The following is a 24,625-nucleotide window of genomic DNA, read 5'->3' as shown; positions in this document are numbered from 1 at the left end:
ATTCAGTCAGGATTTAATAAAGGCAAGCCAACACGCTGTGAGATATGAATGCCCCAGCAGTATTTGGTGATGGCCTTTGATGATACAGATAGCCCAGTGCGGAAATGTCACCCAGTTAACCTGCACTATGTGACAAAACAGATAAGACAAACAGGAAATGGCTTTTTATCCGCCTTCCATGCTATCTCAATTATGATTTGATTTCATGTACATGAGGTAAGGTCTCCCTCTGTGTGTGTCAGTGCCTGGGTATGATGTGATTTTTTTTTTTTATGTAATTAATTTTCAGGGTTTCAGATTAAATAGCATTGCTTGGGAAAGAGCTGAAACCGGACAGGGAGACTCAGGAGCAGATGCATGTGAGAAATGTCAGAATAATAGATTACTATTTGCACTCAGACTGTGCTCTGCTCTCCATTTTTAGTGGCTGTCCCATCCTATATCTGTTGTTTGGGAAAGATGCCCTGTAACTAAGGATGAAATGCATTGTGTGAGTCTCTGCTGAATGTCAGGGCTGAGGGGGGAGAAGCAACACCTTAAAAATGACTGTTGCCTCCAGACATGGCACAAATGGCAAAGATGGTGTCAAGGTGACCTGGCTCTGAAGGAATGGCTCTTCATCTCTGTGCACTGGGTGTGCGAAGATGTTACATGTGGCTTGAGGGCAGATGTTGCTTATGAGTAATATCTAATTAAAATAGCAAAGTGTATAAAGCAATAAACTGTAAAGTACATTCTCTTCTTTTTCTGTGGGCAGCAAAGGACTCAGGAATATCATCTTAATCCCAGATATACAGAAATACAATGTTCTCTCCATTAACTTTAGCAGTTTCACTTCAGACATCATTACAGAATTATAGATATAAAGAATATTATAGCAGTATTTCAGGGATTACACTGATGTCAAAGATAATTTCAGTAATGCAACAGATTACATTAAGGTGACTGTAAAATACAGCAGATCATCAGGCATGCTTTAAACCCCTAAAAAGGATTTTGTGGACTATTGTAGATTTTATTTTTATCAGGACTGTTACAAGAAAATAGAAGGAACATGTACTTCAAAAGAAAGCAATCATATGAAAGTATTGCAGGTCATATCTGACAAGCTCAGTGTTCAATCACCGCTGGAATCTGTGGGGTTGATTTAGAGCTTTGTCAACAATCAGAGATGTGTAAAGCCATGAACCCTGCTCTGGTAATCCATGGGACAAACTACAAATACAAACTGTTGGTCAGGCAGTCAAGGATATTATTTTTTCTGTTACGATGGCAAATCTTGTTGTTAAGTCTGAACCTCTGATGGAATGAGTTGTCTGATTTCCCTGAGGGGATAGACAGAAAAAGACTAGTGTGTTTTGCTCACTGCTGTTCAGACTGACAGGCTACACAGAAGTCAAGGGCCTAGCTGACTGTTATTTGAATGGCATCTGCAAACTGTAGAAGGAAGCTACAGTTTGATTAGACAATCCTCGTCTCAGCCCTAATTATGTGGAGCTGGAACAGAAACAAGAAGCTGAGAAGGCCCTGCGTCATTAGCTTTAATCAACCCTGGATACCCTGAAACAAAAACAGTACACACAGACACACACACACACACACACACACACACACACACACACACACAGCCTGACAGTGAGTCAATACCTGACATTCATCATTTTGGTCCAGCCAGGCTTTTTAATTACTACAATGAATTCCCTACATGGCTCTAATCACCTGCTATCTAAACAAGGTTTATTGTTGAGGTTTTGCTCTGTCTAGACACTATTTAATGGATAACTAGTCAAGATAGTCTGGCATTGTTCTCTCCTTGGTGAACATGAACATTTTGGGTAAAAATTCTGAATGAGAAAAAAAAAAAGTGTCCTTTTATGATGACATGTTTCTGATGTCACAGGCTGCTTAAAACTTGAATCTATTCCTAAAACCATTAAGCCTTAATTATTCGATGTCTCAAATGTGCAAGATGATCACAAACGTGGAGCACAGCCAAACTGCAGATCCAATTCACAAGCGCTTTGTGGAAGTCTGTGTGAGTGATTCAGAATATCATCAGTATGGGTGTCATGGTCCCTGAATGACGCAACCAGCACTCTTTGGCGTGCCAAACATGTATGACTGCATAAAAAACAGCAATTTACATATATTACTTGCAGCTGCCCTGCCATACCATAAATGCCTTATTGTACATGATGAGGGTTTGATTGGCTGCTCTAAGAGGAGCAAGGGGACATGCACACCCCCAGTTTCTGATTATTGTCATGTATTTGGTTATATCAAGATGCAGTCTACATTTCCATATGTTTAGTCATTGACCTCCAGGTTGTATTAGGGTCATATTCCATTTGAATGTGTAAGGTATTTAAACAACATCTTAAATGGTGATTATGGGCCTATTCAATGTTAATCATGCCACCTTTGCTGGTGAGGGCAAAACATGATGTGGAATACATATGCTGTACAGGATGGGTTTGTGGGATACAGCGGTCCCTGCAGGCCAGCTGTTGTACAATCAAACAAAGTACAATCCTGGATACACTTGGTGGAGAGACAGAGAGAGGCTGTTGATTAACAAATAAATATAATAGAATACACTAACAAACAATCATATATAATCATAACAATTAAATATTATCAATAATTTATATCTTCCTGACATACAGTGGTTGACAGCCGCAGTTTTGCCATTTTAACGTTTGTTTTTAAAGTGACATTTCAGACCTCCCTAGTACACACTAATTGAATTAATAAAATTAAGCATGACAGCGGAAACTATGCTAAAGGTTAACTCTCTTTGTGACTGATAAATTATTGCGATGAAAAGTCCGTTAATGAGTGGGTACACACGATGACACACGTGCAGGAACAGCTACTGTTCAGTACAATGCGTTAGGAAAGGTTTGTCTCTTGTCGGCTTCTGTACCTCCACCCGGAAGTATCCACAATTCAATTCATTCTGGTAGAGTTCGTGCATGCAGTATTACGACTCTCATTAATTATTTTATTTCAAAATGCGTCGGAGACCGGAAGCTCAAGCATCAAACACTGAAAATGTTAATGCTGATAAAAAGGTAACACAACGTTAACGTTAGCCAGCTGCTTATAGCTAACTGCTCTGTTAACTAGCATTAGCTGACTGACTCCAAAAGCCAACCTGTTAATCTGTCTTTCTTCAAATCAGATGCTGTCATCAAAGTATTTCAAAGGTTTTCGTTCTTTCATGCTGATCTTACAATACTGACTTGTATGGAGAATGAAACCGTATTCGACAGCGTACCTCAATTGTGTACTCAGAGAAGGAGCCGAATTCCCTTTAAATTTTACTTAATTATTGCCTATTTATAGTTTATCCACTTTCAACCCTTACATACTTTACGATTTTAACAAATCATTAGCACTGTGTGAAAGTTTTAGGCACTAAAAGTAAGGATGATTTCAGGTACTCATCATTTAACTTCATACACAGTGCAGTATACAAAACATCACCGGTTCTCCTAGGTACTCTTCTGTATGACTCTGGCTGTATGTATGGGGTCGTTGTCATGCTGCAGAATGAATATTGGACAGATCAGATGCATCCCTCGTGGTACTGTGTGATGGATAAGAATCTAAAACTAAAACTTTTGTGCAGTGTATTTGAATTGTAAATGAAATTCCAGCTCTAAGATGCTGAAATGAGGTTAATGTGTGAGTTAACATTGCATTTTCTTCTCTACAAATAGGATCCAGATCAAAGACCTCGTAATCAGGCTGAAGCTAAAGGCAGAGTGTCTTATGGTTCTGGTGCTCATAAACATTGGAAAGTGTTTACTTTTAATCATCATCATCCCTCCGTTCCTCAACTATGCATCGCTGCAGAGAGAAGGACAGATGCTCTTGCCCAAAGGTTCTCTTATTTTGTTTTAACAAAATCATTGTTCCTTTCATTTTTATTTTATCTAAACCTGCAAAACAGGTTTTCATACATCCACTGAATCTGTTAATTAGAAAGCCTCAGTTTGGAGTTTGTCAACAGGTTTCTGAATTTTGTAAAGCCAAATGACTAATCTTCTGTGAAATCTTACCTTTGTCTGTATTCTTTCCCTCTTATGTTCAGATGGCCAAATTGTTGACATAAGTTTGGGTCAAAAGATGCATCTTTTGTGTAAAGGACAAGGAAAACCAGTTGGTAATATGATGTTTTGTTTCATGAATGATTTTCATGTGGCTTGTTTGTGTCTTTTTGCTAAGCTCAGCCTGACCAGTTTTTTTCTTGTTTAGTCATACTGGATGCTCCAACTGGAATGTCCTCAGACATTTGGTTTCATATCCAAGAAAGTGTGGCTACACTAACGAAGGTGGGGAAATGACACAATTACTGGATTGTTATGAGTGCCTGTAGTTTGAAACTATTTACCAAAATATTAGTACTGAGTTAGAATACTGCAGTTGATTTGCCTTTGACCAAGAAAATCCACTGTAGGGAGCTTTCTGTGGGGATCAGCCATTTTATTTGTTGTCAGGGCCATGTAAGGACAGTCCTTGCAGTGGCTTTGCCACATCGTCTCTGCTCAACTAGGACTCAGCACAGCTGAAAGTCTGGGCTGACAGCCTGCCCCATGTTGTTTGTCTGAAATGTGACCCGAATGAGGTCACAGGCTTGTAGGGAAAGGGCCTAGATACATCTGAACAACTGCATCACAACAGCAGTTACAAAAACAAGCTTATAGTGCTCTGTTTACGCCAGCATGTGTATCTTATTTTCCAGTGTTAGGGGAACCATCATGCATTTTAATGTGCCTGTACAGGATAGGGAGGCAGGAACCTTACTGAGTGCTTCTCATATGTATGTAGAACAAGGTGCTGCTTTAAAAAAAACAACATCTAAACCTGTGCTGTCCTTGTTTGTCACACTGCTCAGGTTTGCACCTATGACAGAATGGGACTGGGCTTCAGCAAGCGGATGATGCAGAATGAAACCACAGGAACTGAGAAAGTTTGGGGGATGTCAACAACTGGACGGTGAGTGTGTTACTTAAGTTGGCAGTCATTTTGAGTCCTTGTAACATACAAAATGTAGTATAACACTTTCTTTAGTCAAGTATTTAAAACATAATATCAGTTTGAAATCAGTTCTTTCATTCCCATGCACTGGTCTCTGAATGAGTGAGTGAGCTGTTTTGCACCTGCAAGGCCATCTGTCTTGTTTATCTGCTGTTGCTGAATTTGTAAAATGACTTTGTGGAAATTTTCTAAGACATAGACCAAATGTACAGTACCATATTGTGAAGTGCAGGTGAATCTGGATCTGATAAGTGGTGATTGTGGGAAGCCAGAATCTGCTATGGAGCATTCTTAACATATAACAGACCTGCAGTGATGGCACCTCTTCAATTTCTATGGTGACCTACTGTATTGCATGTGTCAGTTTCAGGGCACTGTAGTTTAAGGCTATAGGAGGAAAAATGGTTTGAGACTGTGCCAGGGTTGTGTGTGGGAGGAGAAACAGCAAATCATATTCCTTCTCATCATCACACAAGGCTGCTGATGAAGGTCAAGAAGTGCATCACCCGTGTGCTTGTGTTTGTGCATGTGTGTGCCAGTGTATAATACAAACCAAATGCTCACCTACTCATTAGAACATTGCCTTAAACTGTTGAGTCTAAAAATGTCAGAATATAGTTAAAAATGCCCATCACAGTCTCCCACAGTACAAAAAGATGTCTTTATATAGTTTTTTCTCTGGCCAACAGTCTGTAACCCAACAATATTTAGTTTACAAAGATCTAAAACAAAGAAAAAAAGCACACCCTCACATTTGTGAATCTGGAACCAGCAAATATTTGGAATTTTCTTTTAGTAAATAACTAGGGCTGCAACTAAGGATTACTTTTCATTACAGATTAATTTATTCATTATTTGTTCGATTATTAGCTTGGTCTGTAAAATGTCAGAAAATATGAAAAATGTTTAATACAGTTTTCAAAGCCAAAGGTACCTGTTTTGTCTGATCAACAATCTTTAAACAGTCTTTAACTTACATTGTGAATTTGATTTGTTGCCAGTTAATTTTCTATTGATTAGCCTAATCAATTAAGCTAATCAATGTTTCAGCTCAATGAAAGAAGTGATTGAATATAAAAACTGTTGCAGATTCATTTGTTGTTGATAGATTTTATCATTTGACATTTAAATGTGACAGTTAGACAGTGTTAAGCTAAAAACAATCCTGTTGCACTACAGTGCAGCCAGTGCTGCTACAGCAGAGTAAATATGCACAGGGAATCAATATTTCCTTGATAGAGTGGCTGTTTGGGACTTTTCATGAATGTTCCAGCCAGCAGACTCGTGTGCATGGGTACCTTGTGTATTACCTTCCTCTGCTTAACTCACTGCTGCCCTGCCCTGCCCTGCCCTGCCCTGCCCTGCGTCACACTGCTGTGGGATTGGGCTGTAATCTTCCTGTCTCTGACATGGTAACGCATTTGTCAAGCCTTAAATCTGCCTAAAGGATGAGCAGGCGTGGTTCGCAGACGGTCAGCAGTCTCGTTTACCTTGGCATCTGGCCCAGAAAGCGGGCAGCTATCCATTTGAGATGTAAGCAATCAATTTCCCAGAATTCAATATCTCAAGGAGTTTGATGACTATCTAACCTTAAGTCTCGAGAAATCTCTTCATTTCAGTGTGACACCTCAGTTTTGATTTATTTGCACAACAAACCCAGGACGACAGATGGCTCTCAGAGAGGAGCTGCTGCATCTCAATGATGATGCTCCCTCTGATGATATAAGTTTGGTGGTTGTTTGTCCTGTGGTGCTTTGCAGTGGAGAGGAGCCAGCAGTCCCCTCCTTTATGCTGTCATCTGGGTTTCAGCGGAAGTTTAATTTTGGTGCCATATCTGGAGAGTGATTAAATAGATAACTAAAAATGTTGCTCACACAAGCTTCATTTAGTTGTTAACATCCATTATTGTAATTATAGGATAAAATTTGTAACACTTTTTTTCCCTCATCCTTCTTCTTTTTTAGGTCAGTTTTGCATCTTGATAATGACTCTCCAGTGAGCTCTTAATAAACCTGTTAACGAGCAGATCAGAGATTAATGAGATTAATGATAGCCTGTCATGTTCATCTTTCATGTTGGAAGTCCTGGTCCCACCTAGCTGAATAAATAAACCTCCTGGCCCAGTTTGTAGAGTGTCCTGGTTTTGTGTAGAGACAGACGAGTGTTGTTGTTTTCCAGGATGGTGGATGATCTGCATCGACTCCTGCAGGCTGCAGGAATAGCCAAACCCTTCATCCTGGTGGGCTCTGAGCTTGGTGCACTCAATGGAAGGTTCTACAGCCACATTCACGATGTGTGAGTATTATTCACGTTCATTTTACACACAATAATCAGTTTACTCATTGGGAGGTGAATAACCCTGGAGGAGCTTCGTTCAGGTTTGAGAAGATAACCCGGATGATGTCACCAGGGTTGGTTTAGCCTAGAGCAATGAATTTGTAACGTGTTAAAAATCATAGCTATGCAATTAAATTGCACTTAATTCTTAATTCTCTCATGTTGTGAACCAGCAATTAAACACGAGAGACTTAAAGAAGAAAACATGATTGATTTGCATTATGGGAATTATTGCATTATCCTCACCCACTTTAATTTTGGAAATTCTTTTTTCTTCTGTCTCTCATAAGTACCTCTTCTAGACTTTATAAAAAGTTCAGTAATATGTTATAAATACAATAAAGTCTAATTAATTCAATAGATAATCTATTTTGAAAGCAGGTGTATTCCAACTATAAAACAGCTTATTTGTTCTGATTTACTTTTCAGGGAACTGTGAAGCATTGGTTACTCCAAAATCACTTAAATAGTTTATAAGCTTGCATGGAAAGGATAAAATGAAAAGCGAGGCCACAAGAAAAGAAGACATAAGGAGAGACTAGTGATAGCAATATAGCAAATAGACAATACAGACAGACAGAAACATGCAACAAAAAAAATCTAAATAAATAGAATATGTGTTGAGTTTCAGCTTTAACCAAGAAGGCAGACTGACTGAACGCACAACCAAAATAGTAAAATTGAAGGATAAGGTTGGCATATATTTTTCTTATTGGTGACAAGTCCCATGAGACAACCAAAACCAACATTGTGTTAGTCTGCCTCTTCTGACTACCCTACCCTGTCTGTTGCTCTCTGCCCCAAACTCACTGGTTCTTGCCAATGATAAAAATCTTTTTAGCTAAAAACAGGGACTGAATAAACTACAGTGTGTGTGTTAGTGAAGGAACATTTCAACCAGTGCAGAGTGGCTCATTTATGTGTTTTTGATAGTTTTAAATGGATTGAATTATTATTGGTTTTGGTGTTTTCATGGGATTTGTTATTATTTGTTATTATTAAAAGACTATTAAAAAGAGAATATCACCAGACTCTCTTAAAGGTCAGAGGAGTGTTTGATAAAATTTAAAGATGATACATTTGAAATGGCTTTAAAGAATATGGAATGGAGAGCCTCTCGAACTCATACTTAGTGAAATATATTCCAATGTCCATTGCCATCATCCCCCATAACTCAGCCATCTCAGAGACAACGTAGTGATTAATGTGACAAGTAGCCTGTACCAGGAATGAAAGATTTAGTATTTAATCAGCCACGGTGTTGCTGCCGTTATGGGAGCAAATTAAGTAGTGGTGAGTGGATGACACCTTTCCAAATGGAAATATTGCCCCTGGATCTAGTGTATGTGTGGTTATCTGTCTGTGGGGACACAGGACAGACAAATCTACAGGAAGACAGATGGGATGACATCCATCCATCTCACACTCATTAAGGCCCTGGGCCGGGAGGGTAAAGTGGACAAGGGTAGTCAGTGAGTCTTACTCATCTGAGTGTATTTGTGTGTGTCCTCTCATTGTCCTCAGGCAAGTGTCAGATCTGGTGCTGATTGATCCCATCCCAGAGGACATTTTTGAGGAGGACCAGTGGAAGGAGTACTGGTGAGTTTATAGGAGGATTCAGGGGCATAGGAAGGACGGAGGTGGGGAAAAAGGAAGGGAGGCAGGAGCAGAGGATGAAAGCAAAGACGAGAAGCTGGAAAGATGTTTAAGAAACAGAAACTAGACAGGGATGTGAGAAACTTGGAAAAGAAGACTGAAAAAAAGGGGAGCATGGAAAGGAGCAAAGAGGACGATAAGGAGCTCTGAAGGGCAGAGAGGAGCAGATAAAAAGTGAGAGGCGGGGAAGAGGAGAGGAAAAATGCATCAAGAAAAAAAGAGGATTAAGATGAGAAGGAGGGAGGCAGAGACGCTAACATGCTTCACGAGTCAAGCTCCAAACTTTTCCTTTATTGGCTTTTATGGTTAGAGTAGTTGATAATCTTTGCTGGGTGGGGCTCATTAGCATGATTAATTGGAGGCCAAAGAAACTCATTAGCTGATCGCTCTCTTTTAGCATGAAACAGATGAGGGGAGAGCGTGGGTTGTGGTGGTGGTCGTGACTGACTGACAGAAACTGTTATAACACTGCTTTAATTCTTCAGGCGGGATATATGTCAAGTGGTAGCCGTTGTCACAGCATATATCTAATTATGTATTAATTATGATACAAGGGGGGGTGTGCTGTCATTAATTATATCCAAGCAGTGTTGGTAGAAGTGTCAATTATCCAACACTACCTCAGATTGCTTAAAAGTAAACATGTCGTGTGTAATCATTAAAAGATATTTCACTGCAGAAGAGGCAATAATTAAGCAGTTACTGTATATAATGTAACAAAGCTTGCTCAGCTTTTAGTTGTGGCCATCAGCGCAGCAGTGATGGCTATATAAAAACAAATCTCTGGAGTGCATCTGTAGTGTGTTTTCTGTAACGTTTTTTCTTCTTTAAAACACAATAGATATTTTTCTCATGCAAAATAGTTGCATCTGTCATTTGAGATTTCGTTTTCTCTGTAAATAATTACACAAACTCATACAAAAGAAATGAAAAAGCAGTCAAGAAAATAACAATTACTCTTAATAATCCATTATGGTAGAAAAGAATGTTTTTTTTTGACATATTATTAAACAATATACCTGCTTAACATCAACATGCTGGTATTATCATTGTGAGTCTGTTAGAATACCAGCAAAGCACTGCTTTTTGTAATCAGTCCATCCCCTTTGTTTTTAATACAAGCTTGTTCCTCTAAAATCACTTTGACAGCTTTTGAATACCTTTAGGAATTTGTTTTTGACAGTTTGCATAATGTGTGCTGTTAATATCTACTAACTCTACACTGTAGAGCCTTTGATTTAGTGTGTCAGATGGTGCTAGATGAAAACTGTAGCTCTCTTTTGAAGTATTGAAATTTGATTTGTGTTTGATCACTTACACAGTAAGTAGTGTTTGTTAAGATGGGGTGAACAATATAAGGTGAATTATGAAGTGGGATTTAAGAAGTCTTTGATTTTTATACAGTAGAGTGATAGACTTGCTTTGCCAACTTACATACAGTTTCCAGTATTTTTATAATTTATCTGTAATGGCTTCCAAAATTTGGATTTTCAGATTTTCAGTTACAATGTCACTTATCAAAAGTCTGCCTTGTGTGTTTTTTTTTACTGGTTTACCAAAAATGAATTTAGATGAATATAGTCTTAAACTGAGAGATACAGTGGCTTCAGGAAGTATTCAGACCCCTTTACCTTTTTTGCACTTTAATGTATTGTAGATTTAATTGTAAATGGATTAAATGACCATTTTTGCCCATTAATCTAAAGTGAAAACATGTTTTTAGATTTTTAGCAAATTTATTAATAATCAAGAATTGAAATCTTTCATTTACAAAAGTATTCAGACCCCTTGCTGTGGCACTTCAAATTGTGGTCCGGTGTATCTTCTTTTCTTTAATTATCCTTGAGATGTGTCCAGAACTTGATTGAAGTTGATTTAATTGACTAGACATAGTTTATGAAGGCACATGCCTGTGTATACATAACAGGCCACAATTCACACTGCATGTCAGGACAAAAACTAAGCTTTGAAGTCCAAGGAAATCTCTGTAGACCTACACTATAAAACTTTCTAGTGAAGAATAGACCAGGGCAGGGCTCTAACGCCATTCCTGAAGCTTTGAGTGGCCTCAGTAATTGTGAAATACCATCACTATGGTGAAGCATGGTGGTGACGACATCATGCTATTGTGGTGCAGAGACAGGAAAAGTAATCAGACTCATCGGTTCACCTTTCTGTTCAACAATGACCAGAAGCATACAGTTAAGACAACGGTGGATTGGTTTCAGGACAAGTCTCTGTGAGTGGCTCAATCAAAGCCTAGACTTATTCCCTGTAGAACATCACTGGGGAGACCTGAGGATGACAGTTCAGATATTTCCAGTCCAATCTGACAGATCTTCTCTCAGGAAGAATGGGATAAACTGCCCAAATCCCAGTGTGTAAAGCTCGTAGAGACTTACCCAATAAGACTTGAAGCTGTAATTGCTGCCAAAGGGGCTTCTACAAAGTGCTAAATTAGGGTACTGAATACCTTTGTAGTGAGAGAATTCAGTTTTTTTAAGTTTGCAAAAATGTCTAAACATGTTTTCACTTCATTTCATTATGGATCATTAAGTGTAGATTGCTGAGCAAAATTTATCCCTTTAAAATTAAAAATCTAACTAATGGAATTTAATCTTTTCCACATTAAGTTCTTTTGAATTTGCACCACAAAAAATCAATTAGTATCATGTATATCAAATAAATTTTACTTAATTGATTTTGGAAACCTTACAGATATAATTTATGTACAAATTAATCTATAATGGGCCCAACAGTGACCATTGAGAAACCATGAGTTAAGCCTCAATGGTTAATCTGATCATATTGATGCAGTATTGATTTTCCATGTAGCTACATAACCAGGAATGTACAACCGCTTTAATGCTTCTGTATATCTTATTAATTTTTAAGTAGTAGTCCGTAGTAGTCCATGGTTGTTCTATCAATGCCAGTGAAGTAGTTCTATTAGCTCAAAAAAATTGATGATTTAGAATCTCCACAAGGGAGTTAGTAAGTGATCTGATATGACAGAAAACGTTATGGAAAAATCAAGCTCAATCTCATTTTTAGGCATGACTACATGACTCAGTGCATCTGTAGTTCCATCCACCAGTAGTTGCCCGCAGCTTACATAAGCGTGAGTCAATCCAGATAAGAAATGGATCCCTGAAAATGGCCTAATTTGTACGTGACTCTAAGTGGAGCAGCACCATTTATCAGGGGTATGTGTCCAATTATCCTCTGATTAATAGGCATTCATTTCACTGAGTACATGACAGTGCAGCCACAATCCAATTACTCTCTGGAGAAGCAATGGAGAAATGAAATGAACCAACGACTTACATTTACTCCATAAAAAACAATTTTATCATCGGTGTCTGATTTCCATGGGAGAGTAAAAATAGAAACAGGAATGGGATATACAGTGTGAAGATATAAGAGATGCAGCACAACACCACACATCCCTGCATCCCTGCATCCCTGCAATCCCAGTATCCCAGTATCCCATTGTGCCATTGGCATTCTTCAGTGTGCTCTTCTTCCTGTCTTACCTTTTTTTTTCTTCAGCAAGGTTGCATGTAGGTATGTATTACTCCCTCTTAGATACGGGTTTATTAGCTGTCGGAGGTCTTACAGTATTAGGTACACAAGATAAGTAATGCAGAAGGGAGCAGAGCTGCACCTGAGCAGGATTGTGGGGAGACTGTATCAGCTTTGCACTGGGACTGGAGGATTTACACATCAAAGACCTGCTCATTAACAGAGGCTCGCTCCCAAAATTAGTTCTGTTACATCCTACAAAATGATTCGCCATCATCTCCTGAGACTGGTCCGCATGCTTGTGGATGCGCGTGTCTGTGTGCGTAGGCATTCACTTGTGTGCGCTTGCTGTAACGGGTCAACTCTCTTACTTGGGATTTTCCTCTACAGACGTCGCAGCATGTGTCTCATTTCCTTGCAGGCACAGATAATGCCTCCTGATGAAAAACCAAGCAGTGGGTCTAGCATCAGAGATTAGGAGAAGCCCCAGCGTACGTCTGGACAAATTGCATTCAGGATGAGAGCCAGTGGTTTGAGTCACTCAGCGCTGTCACTCTTTGTTTCACCAGCACAAACAGAGGAACCTCTACATCTCTCTAGCTCAGACCACAATATGTTATTCATGAGGGACTTTATGCAGGGGGCATTATCATTTTGAAATGGGAAAGACTTCCCCAAACTGTTGCCACAAATTTGGAAGCACACAATTGTGTTGAATATTATTGTATACAATAACATTAAGATTTCCCTTAATGGCAGAAGCTGTGTTTCATTGGGCCTTATTTGTCATCTTAAATTGTGCCAACCTGCAGCAAGCTCTGAAGACACATTTCCACTGCTTGTGGTCCTACATGATACAAGGGCTGATCATTGCCAGCTTGGGATGGCCTTTGCCAATCAAATAAGCTGTCTTGCACATGACTGAATGGCCCAACATGTGTTGTCTGTGCTGATGACTAGAGAGGAAGCTGTGTTTTTCAAAGTTTCTTTATCTTCTCTATCAACTTTTGTAGCATCTAAATGAATCTTTGTGGTGTTGAGTTGAATTTTATTCGTATATGCCTATTTGTACCGTAAGATATTAGCCTTACTACTGTTTGCTGACTGCTTTCGGGTATATCAGAGCTGTGTGAAACTGATACAGATGCAAACTGAACATTTTCTGCTGCTGCTTCACACTAAAGGTTTCCCAGGGTAGGGGCATCCTGGTGGTTTAGGGGTCGAGGCATCAATCATGAACTGTGATGTCAAACCTTGCCCTGGATCTTTGTTGCATGTCCCCATCTTATACTTCCCACATTTCCTGTAATCTCTCTACTGTCATTTTGTAAAAAAGCATAAAATGCTCCAAAAATGTAATAATTTGGAGGCTTTTATTGTGAAACAGCTGTAAGAAATGTAATTGTTTGTTGTTGGTGTTTTTGTTCTTCAAAAAAAAATGTCTACAAAAAGCATATTCTGAAGGCCTACTATTCGGTCAGTATTTGATGAAGGTAAATGAGTTCTTTTACCCTTCGCAAAACCATTTGTATTGTGCCAGCACTACATATACTCCATATACTTTTGACCTCCTTGTGTACACTTTACAATCATAACAAGGGTCCTTGGATTCTCTAGATAACCACCATTGGTCTGACATTTTATCTAGATTTAGACAAATGCCTTTAAAATTCTAATAGATTTTAATATCAATAATATTGATAATATTAAAATATCAAGAAATATCACTGAGTGAATTAAACTGAGAATTCATTTCAGCTTGTATTTAAAGCTTTGCATTTACAGTGTCTGTTAGTGAGAGAGAGTGTGTATGAGTCTCCTGTCTTTCTGCAGCTGTGTGTGTGTGTGTGTGTGTGTGTGTGTGTGTGTGTGTGGTGGTGGTGGGTTATAACTAATTTACCCCATGGGGAATATATTTGCTCAGAGAGCAGAAACAGTGGGAATGCTCTCGTCTAATGGGATGGTCCTTACAATTTAATGAATGCTGACTGATTGGCAAACTCTCCGTTTTAATGTACCATTACTGTGTTTAGTGCAACTCAGTCCTCACAGGAGCACCACTTGAAAGTCTCCTCATCCCTTCCCTCTGTATCTCACTTCTTTTAAGTGTTCATCATCAGTAGTTTTTTTTTTTTTTTTTTTTACTTTGGTGATAATTTGAATACTTTAAGTCTGATGCTGAGACACAAAGCCTGTATAGATTGTGTTTTTAGGAATGTAGCTGAAGGATTTCGGGTGAGATTGTTTTAGCTTATATGTGTGTGTATGCTGTAGAAATCCACAGTATACTGGATGTGCCTTCTCTTTATGTGTGTGTGAAAGCATGATGCATTTAAGTGGCTACCGAGGGAGCATATGAGGTAATGAGTCTCTCAGTGTGGGCCTAACATCTGCGGCTGCAGGCCTGGATGGAAGCCTGATTGAGTTATGACTCCCAAAATGAAAATGACACTTTCTGTCCCATTCATCATCCTACCTGTCACTGATATGCTCAGCAAGGCCTTCTCAGAAACACCTGATCCCACAAACATTTATACAGGTGCATATTGTGTGCATGCATAGCACACACATGCTGAAGTTACTCACACAGCTTGCTGCAGTGTGCAGCAGATAGGCATGTTTTGCGGCTCACCTGGAGCCTGCTCTGTATGACAGGCAGCATATGACTGTCGCTTTGACTGACGACCGTTCAGAGTCGCACAACTGCTGCATTCCATTTGATTTATAAGCCAGACAGGGTTTAATATCAGGGACAAGACGAGTGTTTCTATCCTTCCCCACAGCACTTTGTTAGTAGATAGATTTACAGACATAACAGAGTCTCCCTCCTCTCTCCCCTCGTCTCGTCTCGTCTCCTCTTCTCTCCTCTCCTCATATTTTCATGCTGACTGTCCATACTGTACCTTCCATCTCTAAGACATTTAAACATTTCAATTATACTCAGATGCTAGAGTAATTAATTTAATACTTTAAATGGCATCATGTAATCTCTGAGCATTTGCTCGCTCTCTCTGTCTCCACTGCCTTCATTGGTAAACAGTTACAGCCAGTGATGACATATCCAGTCTCCCCCCCTGAGAACCCATTTGCTCTCACTGTGAGCTGCGTTCAATAACCCACTGGAGCACAGCCCTGCTCTAAACCCCTCCAGGAATCCTCAGCTAAGATTGGCAGCAATCACCTGGCCACAGGCCGATGGAGGGAGGGAGATGGAAGAATAGAGAAAGAAAGAGAGAAAAGCTAGGAGAGTGGGAAATAAAATGAAACAGCAGGAGAAGATGCAGCCTGACAAAAGTATGATACCGGGACTATTGATCGACATTACATGCTAAAAATAGAACAGTAAAGTCTTTCAAGTTATTCACCTCATGTCAACTTTTGCACACAAAATTAGTTCAAAAAGAAACACAATAACATTCAGCTTCAGTGATAGAAAAAACATGAGTTTGGGTATAAAACACAAATTCCACATACATATGTATAATATCTGACCAGGTTTTGCTTTATCTTATCCTGTAGGCTCCAACAGTGTGTGATTCATTATGCTTCATACTGTGGTTCTGTAATGGCTCCCAGTGTGTCAGCCTCATCCCTCAGTCCTCTCCTGACTCAGCTGCCCCCCCTTCCTCCCCTCCCCAGATCCTCCTCCCTCATCTAGAGACTCCCAGACAAATCGGGAATGCCAATTAATTGTAATTAGAACCACTGTAAGCGTAACTGTTGCTGTTACGCTCCACTAATGAAGAAGGGCTGCCACGGCCCCTGTGTATTTACCCCTGTGTAATCTATAGTATTGATGCAGAGAGGAGGGCTTTGGGCCCGCAAGGGACGCTGGACTCAAACTGACGTGGGCTGTAGTACAAGAATGACACCTTGTGTTCATACTGGGTATTGTACCTTTGAAATGTAATTGTCCTATGTTGGGACAGTTTTGAAGTTTATTTTCTGTCATTATCTGTCTTCTAACTTCAGTTGATAGCTTGAAGCCTGGTTCAAGACCAGTTACATTGCAGATTTCTTCAGCAGTTCATATAATGACTCAAACAGAATGGCAGTTAAGTTTAATTATAGCTAGTAATAAAGCTGACATAGAATGTATTGTAATTAAGGCAGTTAGAATACATGTTTCTGTATTCTCAAAAGCAAAATCAAGGTAGTTTTAAATTAGATAATAATTAAATAATAATAGATAGTGTAATGACAATAATGGAACTGTATCAATGAACTGAAGCTAACCATTCTGTTAACACCCTAAGCTTCTAAAAAAATATGTAAAGTCTCTTGTTGGCATAAAATACAATGAAAGTTTAATGATCCCCCTGGAGAAAATGTTGTTACAAACACAAAACTGCAAAGATAAAGTCCAAAAATCAAATATAAAAACAGACTATTAAATAATAAAGCTATACAGACAAAAACAGTTGACAATTTAAAGACACAGTTAAAGGATGATGCGTTCTATTTTCTTTTTAATTTGTGCTTCAAATTAGCAAAATGTCATGCAATACTTCAGTGTCCACGTCCCAAAGTATGTAACTAAAACATCTAGTATGTGAGCAGCATGGTACTTCTTGGTCTATAATGCAGGGACATGACACTTCATACAATAACTCTTGTATGTATGCTGTAAGCTTTAGGGTACCATTCATTGGTTGACTATGTTTGATTAGGGTCAGATTTTTTTTAATCTTTGTTGTAACAGTGTGTTTTACTGTCACAGAGAACGCCTACATAAAAATTGTGCACAGGATGATAAAAATGTCAAATCAGATCAAAGAGATCTGATTTTAAAAGTTTTATCTTTCTATGGAAAACTAGAGCACTGTTTCAGTTTGTGACAGGCTGTTATTTTTGGCCTTTTAAAATGAAATGTTTTTCAGTATAAAAATACTTTATATTAGCTGAGGATGGGACTATTCTGTTATCACATGTAAATGTAAAATTTATGTTAGCACCACTGTTTCCATCATTGTCGGTCCTAGGCAGTGCACAGAAATGACAGCTGTTGCCCCTTTGTCACCCTCTCATCACCTGTATCCAAAATGTTCTGGTTTGTAAAATGCAGTAGCAAGGCAGAACTTAGACTCTACACATTCTTAGAGGTTCAGCTTGTGGGAACCTCCAGGTTTTGGGCCTTAGTAGAAATGGCCTAATAGTAGCAGTCCCAATGAATGTTAATATAAACAGCTTCATTTTCACCAGCAGTTCACACTGAGAAGTAGTTTTTGGTGTAGTTCAGTTGACATTTTGAGAATCAAATCACACACAAGTACAAAAGTGTCAAGGCAAACACGTAATATTCAAGACTTATTTCAATTGTAGTCCTTGATGGAAAAATGGCAAAAATGCAATGAATACTTAAATAATCATCAATAAATTCGCTCCCAAGCAGACTACTCTAAGCGTGTCACCCCATGTAGTAACTCTGCCTAAGGGGAGTGTTAATTGGTAAACATATTTTTAAAAATATAATTTTGTCCTGATCTTCTCTCTCATGCTGTCACTGAGCAAAAAAAAGAGGGAGAACAAAAAACCCTAAACCCCCTTCACTCCAGCAAAAACAAGAAGTACCATATATGGTAATTTGTCCTGCCTGCATGAGAGTCAGAGGCTTCATCATGTACCTGTCCACGTACACACGCCCTCATTTTTGTAATAGTCTTTGCAGTAACCTTTTTTTTTTTTTTTAAATGTTCCTTTGGCGTAATAGTTAGTTGAGCCTCATGTAATAGTCCATGTTTAAATGTTCTCTGCTCATTGTAATAGTTGGCAGAAGCTCGTGTAATAGTTCGTGTTTTGTGTGTGAGCAGGCTCTCAGGTAACAGAGGCCCTGCATATGAAATGAGATGGTAATGAGGAGGAGGAGGGGAGCCTTATCACTACAGGGCCAAATTCCGACAGTGAATTGCGCAGTTGTAACAAAAGTAACAGAGCGTCCATTCAGCCTGCACTAATCCAGATGGGAAAGTCAAACAGCAGAAAGTCCACGGCACAAACTCATTTCATCACTTTATTAATTTAGATATTGCCTCCTCGCTCCTGTGGGGTGAAAAAAAAAAGAGCCCCTCTGAAATGACCAACATCGGTGAGGCGTTTTGCTCTACATGGTTCCCCCACTTCGTCTCCTCCCGTTATCTGTTTAATTCATCCCGCCAATCTTGGCTGTCTTTACCCACTAAATTTCCCTTTGACACGCATGCCTTGCTTCACATAATCCTCACTCCGGGGCAGAATTAAAAATGGAAAAAAGAGGAGGGAATAGGACAGGTGGCTGGAGAATCCTTGAAATAATGTTCAATGCCAGACCCAGGAATGATTTGACCAGATTCAAACTTGGGGGGCTGATAGGGAGAGTTTTTTTTTCCTTTTATTTTTGGAATCAAGGGGTAAGAAAGGGGTGACAGGTGGAAAATGTGCAGAGACTGAGAAGTCCCTTAAGAGCCAGGTCGAAGAGTCAGTTCTAAATTGTGGTGCCAGAATGACTTCAGGGGAAAACTGTGGCAAAGAAGATGAAAATGTCAAAATGTCACTCTCTGGAGGTCTGATTTGAAAAGTTTTCTCTGTCTGCTGGAGACTGAAAATTAGAACAGTCGACTTGTTTCTTTGCCCTGTCTGCCTATATTCATTATTGACCTGTAGGGGCTGTTCCTTGTACCACGAATATGGCAGATGTGTTATCTTAAACAGCCATTTGTTGGAGTTGAACAACCATTGTCCGCTGTTTCTATCAGACTTATCTGACCAATCAGTGCTGTCGTGCAACATGTCGTATCAGCAACAGGTGAAATGGGTTATTTTACACATGAAAAGTGCACGTTTATGATGAAAGTTTGATATGAGCAACATAATGGCAGTGAAGCGGCACTGAAGCCTGCCTGTTGTGAAATACATTTTACTGTGGCAACTACTTATGGTCTGGGCTGTGGCTGAAGATACTGTTACAATACATACATGTATAAATATGTTTTATTGCTTATTCGATGAACTGAAGAGTCAGTTGAAAGAAAAACAAATCAGTCTTTATTTAGGTACAGTGGTGCTTTGAGCTAAATGCTAGATGCATACATGACAATGGTAACATGCTGGTGTTAAGCAAGTAATATTTACTCTTGCTCTACCATTAGCATATTATTTTATGTTATGCTAACAATTGCTAATTTGTGCTAAATATAATTACCAAACAGCTGAAGTTGATGGGAATGACATTAGGCATGTATTGGGCATGTATTTGGTCATAAACCCAAGTAGTGGACAAATTTGTGACTTTTCAGTAACATATGTCAAACTCATGGTTGTGCCAGTAGAAAGTGAGAGGATCACCATAGTTGGTAGGATTTACCCTCTGGGAACCATGAAAGTCTGTATGAAATTTTGTGCTAGTGAATCTAGCAGAGGTTGAGATATTTTAGCCTGCACCAAAGTGGTGGATGAACAAACAGAATTACGTTGTGATCAGTCACTAGCATGGTTAGAAAAATGCCAAACAAGCTTCTTAAGTGTGAGGATTTCCCTGTTTCGTCTCTATATTTTACTGTAAATTGATCATTTGTGGGTTTTGGACTGTTATTTTGACAAAACAAGCAAATTGAAGACATCACCTCAGGCTCTGGTTGTAGACATTTTTCTTTTTTTCTGTCAATTTAGAAACTAAACTATTTAACAGTTATTAAGTAAAATAATCAACCAGTTAATGAGCAGTGACACTTACACTAATAGGGCTGTAGCATATAAGTAGATTCTGTGAAAAGGTGATTCATAGTCATTGATCAGTTACTGAAATTTACTGTAGGATTGAATATTGCAGAGAGAAACTGATAGGACACAGGGGCACAGTGCTATTAGTCTGGCCCAGATCAGGAGTAAGACTAAAACAGGGATGAGTGTCTCCTGGTGCACGGGGACCGACCTACAGTGTGTTGGCTGCATGTAGGGGCAGGCTTCGCGGCACGGCGATGGCGGCAGCAGGCACACGGCACTATTGATTGGGCTCCACAGGCTGAGACCAGCCAATTCAGAGCACCAGTGAGCCGAGACCGATTGGGCCTCCTGAGTTACAAAATCCCACAGCTCTTCTTCTTTCATCTGCCAAAAAAGACTATTTCTCATTCCCAAGGCAAATGTTTTCGAAGTGAAAGTTTGAGATTTTGGGTTGAAAGAGACTTGAGGAAGGCAAATATCATGTATGACTTTCTTGAGTCACTATTGTAATCATAAAATCACCCTTGTTGAATTGATGCCATTCAGAACTTTAGCATGTTGTTAAGCAGCAAAAATGAAGACTAACTTGGTTATTTATAGTTTGCTTATATTGCAAATTCAAGTACATTAAAGGTGAATGGTTAACTGATCAAATGATCAAATTCATAGAGCAATTTAATGGAGTCTGATAGACTTAGGTACTGATAGATAGATGACAAACAAATTGTGCAATTGTCAGAACGTAGGCGCATTTCAGACGCTAAAGAGCCAAATATTCTCCTTCGTTAGCAAAACATAGAGCTAATAAGAGAACTGAAGATGATTTTAGATTCATCAGGTTGACCCAAACTTGACTTCAAACAGATGCTTACTTACTTACTTACCTCATGCCTGCATTATTAAGAAATCATTTGTTATAATGTTAGCTTAGAATGTCTAAAGCATGATATCTCAGTGTTATTCTTGCAGCAGGAACTTTAAAAACCAGTAACTGAGCTAAACTTTAATTTGTCTCCTGCTAAAGTTTCATGGGTGCATATTGGTGTGTTTGTTCAGGTATGGTAAGCTGTTGCCGTCGTTCCAAGCCAGACAGTTTTCAGCAGCTACAGGACTGAGCCGCATGCTGATTATCCTTGGGGCGATTGAACCAACTATCAAAGGCGAAAATGTCTCAGAGGAGGTCATCCAGCGCCAGGTCAGGCTAATGCACACACACACACACACACACACCTTACAATGAAACATGTCTTAAAGGTTGTGGAATTGATTGTTCAAAAAATAAAAATGAAAAAGCTGCAGGAATCTTTTTTTACGCTGTGCCATGCTGAAAGTGACACAGCAAGTCAATAATTAATCAGAGGTGATTTACAGCTAAACATAAGTCTCTTACATAACAACAACAGTGTAGAAAGGATGTATCATATCATAGATGTTGAAATTTATATAGTCTATCGAGGGAATGTGATATATTTTTCAGGCATTTTAAATGTACTCCTTCCATTTTTTTCTCTACAACCACAGGATGGTGCTAGTGTGAGAATAATCATGTCTCCTCCTCAGCAGAGATTCGAGTGGATGATGATTGCAGGAGCGTTTGTCTTCATATCGTCAGAGACTGTGAATTTGGCATGATATGACTCCAGACCTCATTTTTAAATAAATGAAAATTGAACCCATTCCTGGAGCTGACATGACGCCGCAAATGCACTGTATCTTTCCATGCCTTCTATATTGTAAAACTCAGCCTTTTGACAGGTCATACAGTTTGCGAGTAAAAGGCTGTTAATATAAGCTACAAGCTTTTTGCTGTGTATTGCAGATGAGTTTTTTTCTGCAGGGGAGGGTTTTTATTTTGCACTGCTCAGATCTGCTGTGAATCTGTTAAAAAAAATACAGTTGTGACACTTCTGCCTGTCCTAAAGGCCTGTAGTCATTTTTTACTTGCAATGGAAAACATCTTTGGCAGAAGAGGAGTAATGGATTCTGGTGATGAACAACAGCCAATATCTCTGGTGACATGGGAAAGTGCTCTTTATAGGCTGACACCTTATTTCAGTGTTGAAACAAACCTCTAACATTCATGTAGGGTGCATTAGGGACACAGACAAAGAGATTATTGCATAAAAGCAAATTTTGTAGCCATTTGTTACATTTAAACCATACAGCCCTTCTTCAGTTTCTTTTATTTTTTGTACAGAGAAACATCTTACACTTTAGTGGCCCTCTGTGAACGCTCAGTGACATTTCTAACATCCGCTCCACATTAAATGTTTTTCTGCAGCTGTCTGCATGATGTGATGACGCCTGCTTCTGGATGAATGCGAACTGTTCGTTAAGACGCCTTGTTCTCTGCTGCCAGCCACCCACGATTTGATGGCAGTAGTGATGAGGGACCTATTTCAGCTTTTCAAGTATTACAGTTGTTGCCAAGGAGATAAGGACATCATTGTGCTTGAATTCTCCAAGGACAGAGAAAGGTTTTGTAGACAGGCTAGTGAAGGTTATAACGTACACACACACACACACACTCACAAGCTTGCCGGACTCAATAGAGCATGCAGTCCATTTCTCAAGGGCATGTTCTGTAACCACTGCTTAATTGAACTGGAGCAGAATTGTTTGCTGCTATGTTAACGGCACCAAAGCTATTTGGTCTCATCACGTGTGGGTGATAGATACAGTTAAAGGGGAATTCTTCTTAGTTTGAGTTTTCACATCTATTCTGATAGTGTGGTGAACTTTACCCGCTCTGAACTCCAGAATCAGGGAACCAAGACTGAGATTTCAGATGTGATATTAGCCTGGAGCTGCTTCATTGAATGAGCCAGACACTGACACTGTCTTCAAATTGTCTTGTTGTGGCAATAGATATAATTATGGTTTATAATTTCCCAGATTTTTTCCAAATCATCTTGGAAATGTACATTTCAGATGGATTTAACAGTTCAGAGAATTCTGCCTTTCTTTACATTGGAAGATGGTACCTGTTCTAAATAAGGTTACATTTTGTAAAGACCTTGCATACTGATACTTAATACTACTCACAACTGTTTGCAAAACAGATCTGTGAAAGCTATACAGTGATTTCTGGGTGTGTGTAAAATGGTCAGATGATCAGAAGAAATATTAAACAAACCACATGTGGATACAAGAAGTTTTACATAGCTCGGTTTTTGTCAAATGCTTACCATCAGCATATGACAGCACAGCATTCTTTATTTGTGAAGTGATATCTCATATAATGTGTTTTACACGTGTATTCACTACCATGTATTTGTAATGTCCTATTAGCCTTCAGGTGTATGACACTTGAATACAAAGAAATGTATTAATTCATTTTAGATTTAGTGAGTGATTTATTTTCTGTATCCCTGCTCCTTATAGAAATACCTTCTAAGTAACCCTGCCCACCAAAGCAGTGCTGTGGATGAACATTATTTTCTGAATGAAAGTGCAGCTCAAGTAAGGTATGGAAAACATACTTATAATCGTTTTTTTCATTATTTTCTCAACAGTTCTGCTATTTTTGTGTTGAATTTTGAGGTCAGAATGAACACAGAAATATTATACAAAATGGAATATTAATTTCTTTTTGGTTGTTTTTAAAGGGACATTACAAAGTTTAAGCCCCTCTCCAGCAGGGTGTCAGTGAGTGTGATCACTGGAGATTCCTTTGATGAGCAAATACCAGAACACTTAAACCAAGTGAGAATGTTTCCTCTAGCTGTACAACTCAAGTCTTGTACAGTGACTAAACAATACTGTAATGACTGTTGTGTAAAACCCATAGTAAATCACCTTTTCCCTGCACCAGATGGTAGATAAGCTTCAAAAGAAGTTTCTGGAGGAGTCCTACCCATCAGCCAATCACATTCACATAAAAGGAGCAGACCGGCGAATGATCTACAAGAAGCCATCTGCCATCAGCCAGCACCTGAGGAGGCTAGTCAACCAGCGACAAGCCAAACAGCAGAGCGAGTGACCCATGGCCAAAATGTAACTATACCCCAGACCTGGACCGAATAATAGTTGAATATGTTTTATAGATTCAATAAAATATTCAAGTTGTGTTTTACCATTCCTTGTAAGCAATCATTAGAGATTGTCTGGTAAGGTTCATCAAGGAGTCAAATTTATCTCGTATTTTTGCACTGCTCTGCTTCATTGCAAGCTTTTAATTGAAGTTAGCTGAGTATTCAGATTGAATAGTTTATCAGTCTTACTGAAGTGTTATTCGTCTCTTACTGATTGCCACCATATTCCCATTCATTTCTGTCTTAATATTCTGCCATGTTATAGCCACAGGCGAAGGTACGCTGAGTTCCTCTGTCTCTGCTATATCAGCTTCAGTCATTTGTTACTT

General features: G+C 39.0%; 1 protein-coding gene across 2 annotated transcripts; it reads left to right on the top strand.

The window, feature by feature from the left end:
* The first annotated feature begins 2,907 nt into the window (after positions 1-2,907).
* si:dkey-122a22.2 (uncharacterized) lies at positions 2,908-24,337 on the top strand. Of its 2 annotated transcripts, XM_018682448.2 has the most exons (11): positions 2,908-3,074; positions 3,726-3,889; positions 4,100-4,171; positions 4,264-4,340; positions 4,904-5,004; positions 7,225-7,341; positions 8,908-8,982; positions 21,319-21,457; positions 23,647-23,729; positions 23,871-23,967; positions 24,077-24,337. In XM_018682448.2, exons 1-11 carry the CDS (start codon positions 3,055-3,057, stop codon positions 24,242-24,244), a joined length of 1,113 nt encoding a protein of 370 aa, XP_018537964.1. In that variant the 5' UTR covers positions 2,908-3,054; the 3' UTR covers positions 24,245-24,337. The 2 variants fall into 2 exon arrangements, with proteins under 2 accessions (XP_018537964.1, XP_050931927.1); XM_051075970.1 differs by lacking the exons at positions 23,647-23,729; positions 23,871-23,967; positions 24,077-24,337 and adding an exon at positions 21,784-23,640.
* The last annotated feature ends 288 nt before the right edge of the window (positions 24,338-24,625 follow it).

Source organism: Lates calcarifer, linkage group LG15 (genome assembly GCF_001640805.2).
Source record: "Lates calcarifer isolate ASB-BC8 linkage group LG15, TLL_Latcal_v3, whole genome shotgun sequence".
Classification (NCBI taxonomy): domain Eukaryota; kingdom Metazoa; phylum Chordata; class Actinopteri; family Centropomidae; genus Lates; species Lates calcarifer.
Note: the sequence above shows the minus strand (reverse complement) of the source record. Positions and strands in the feature narration are given on the sequence as shown.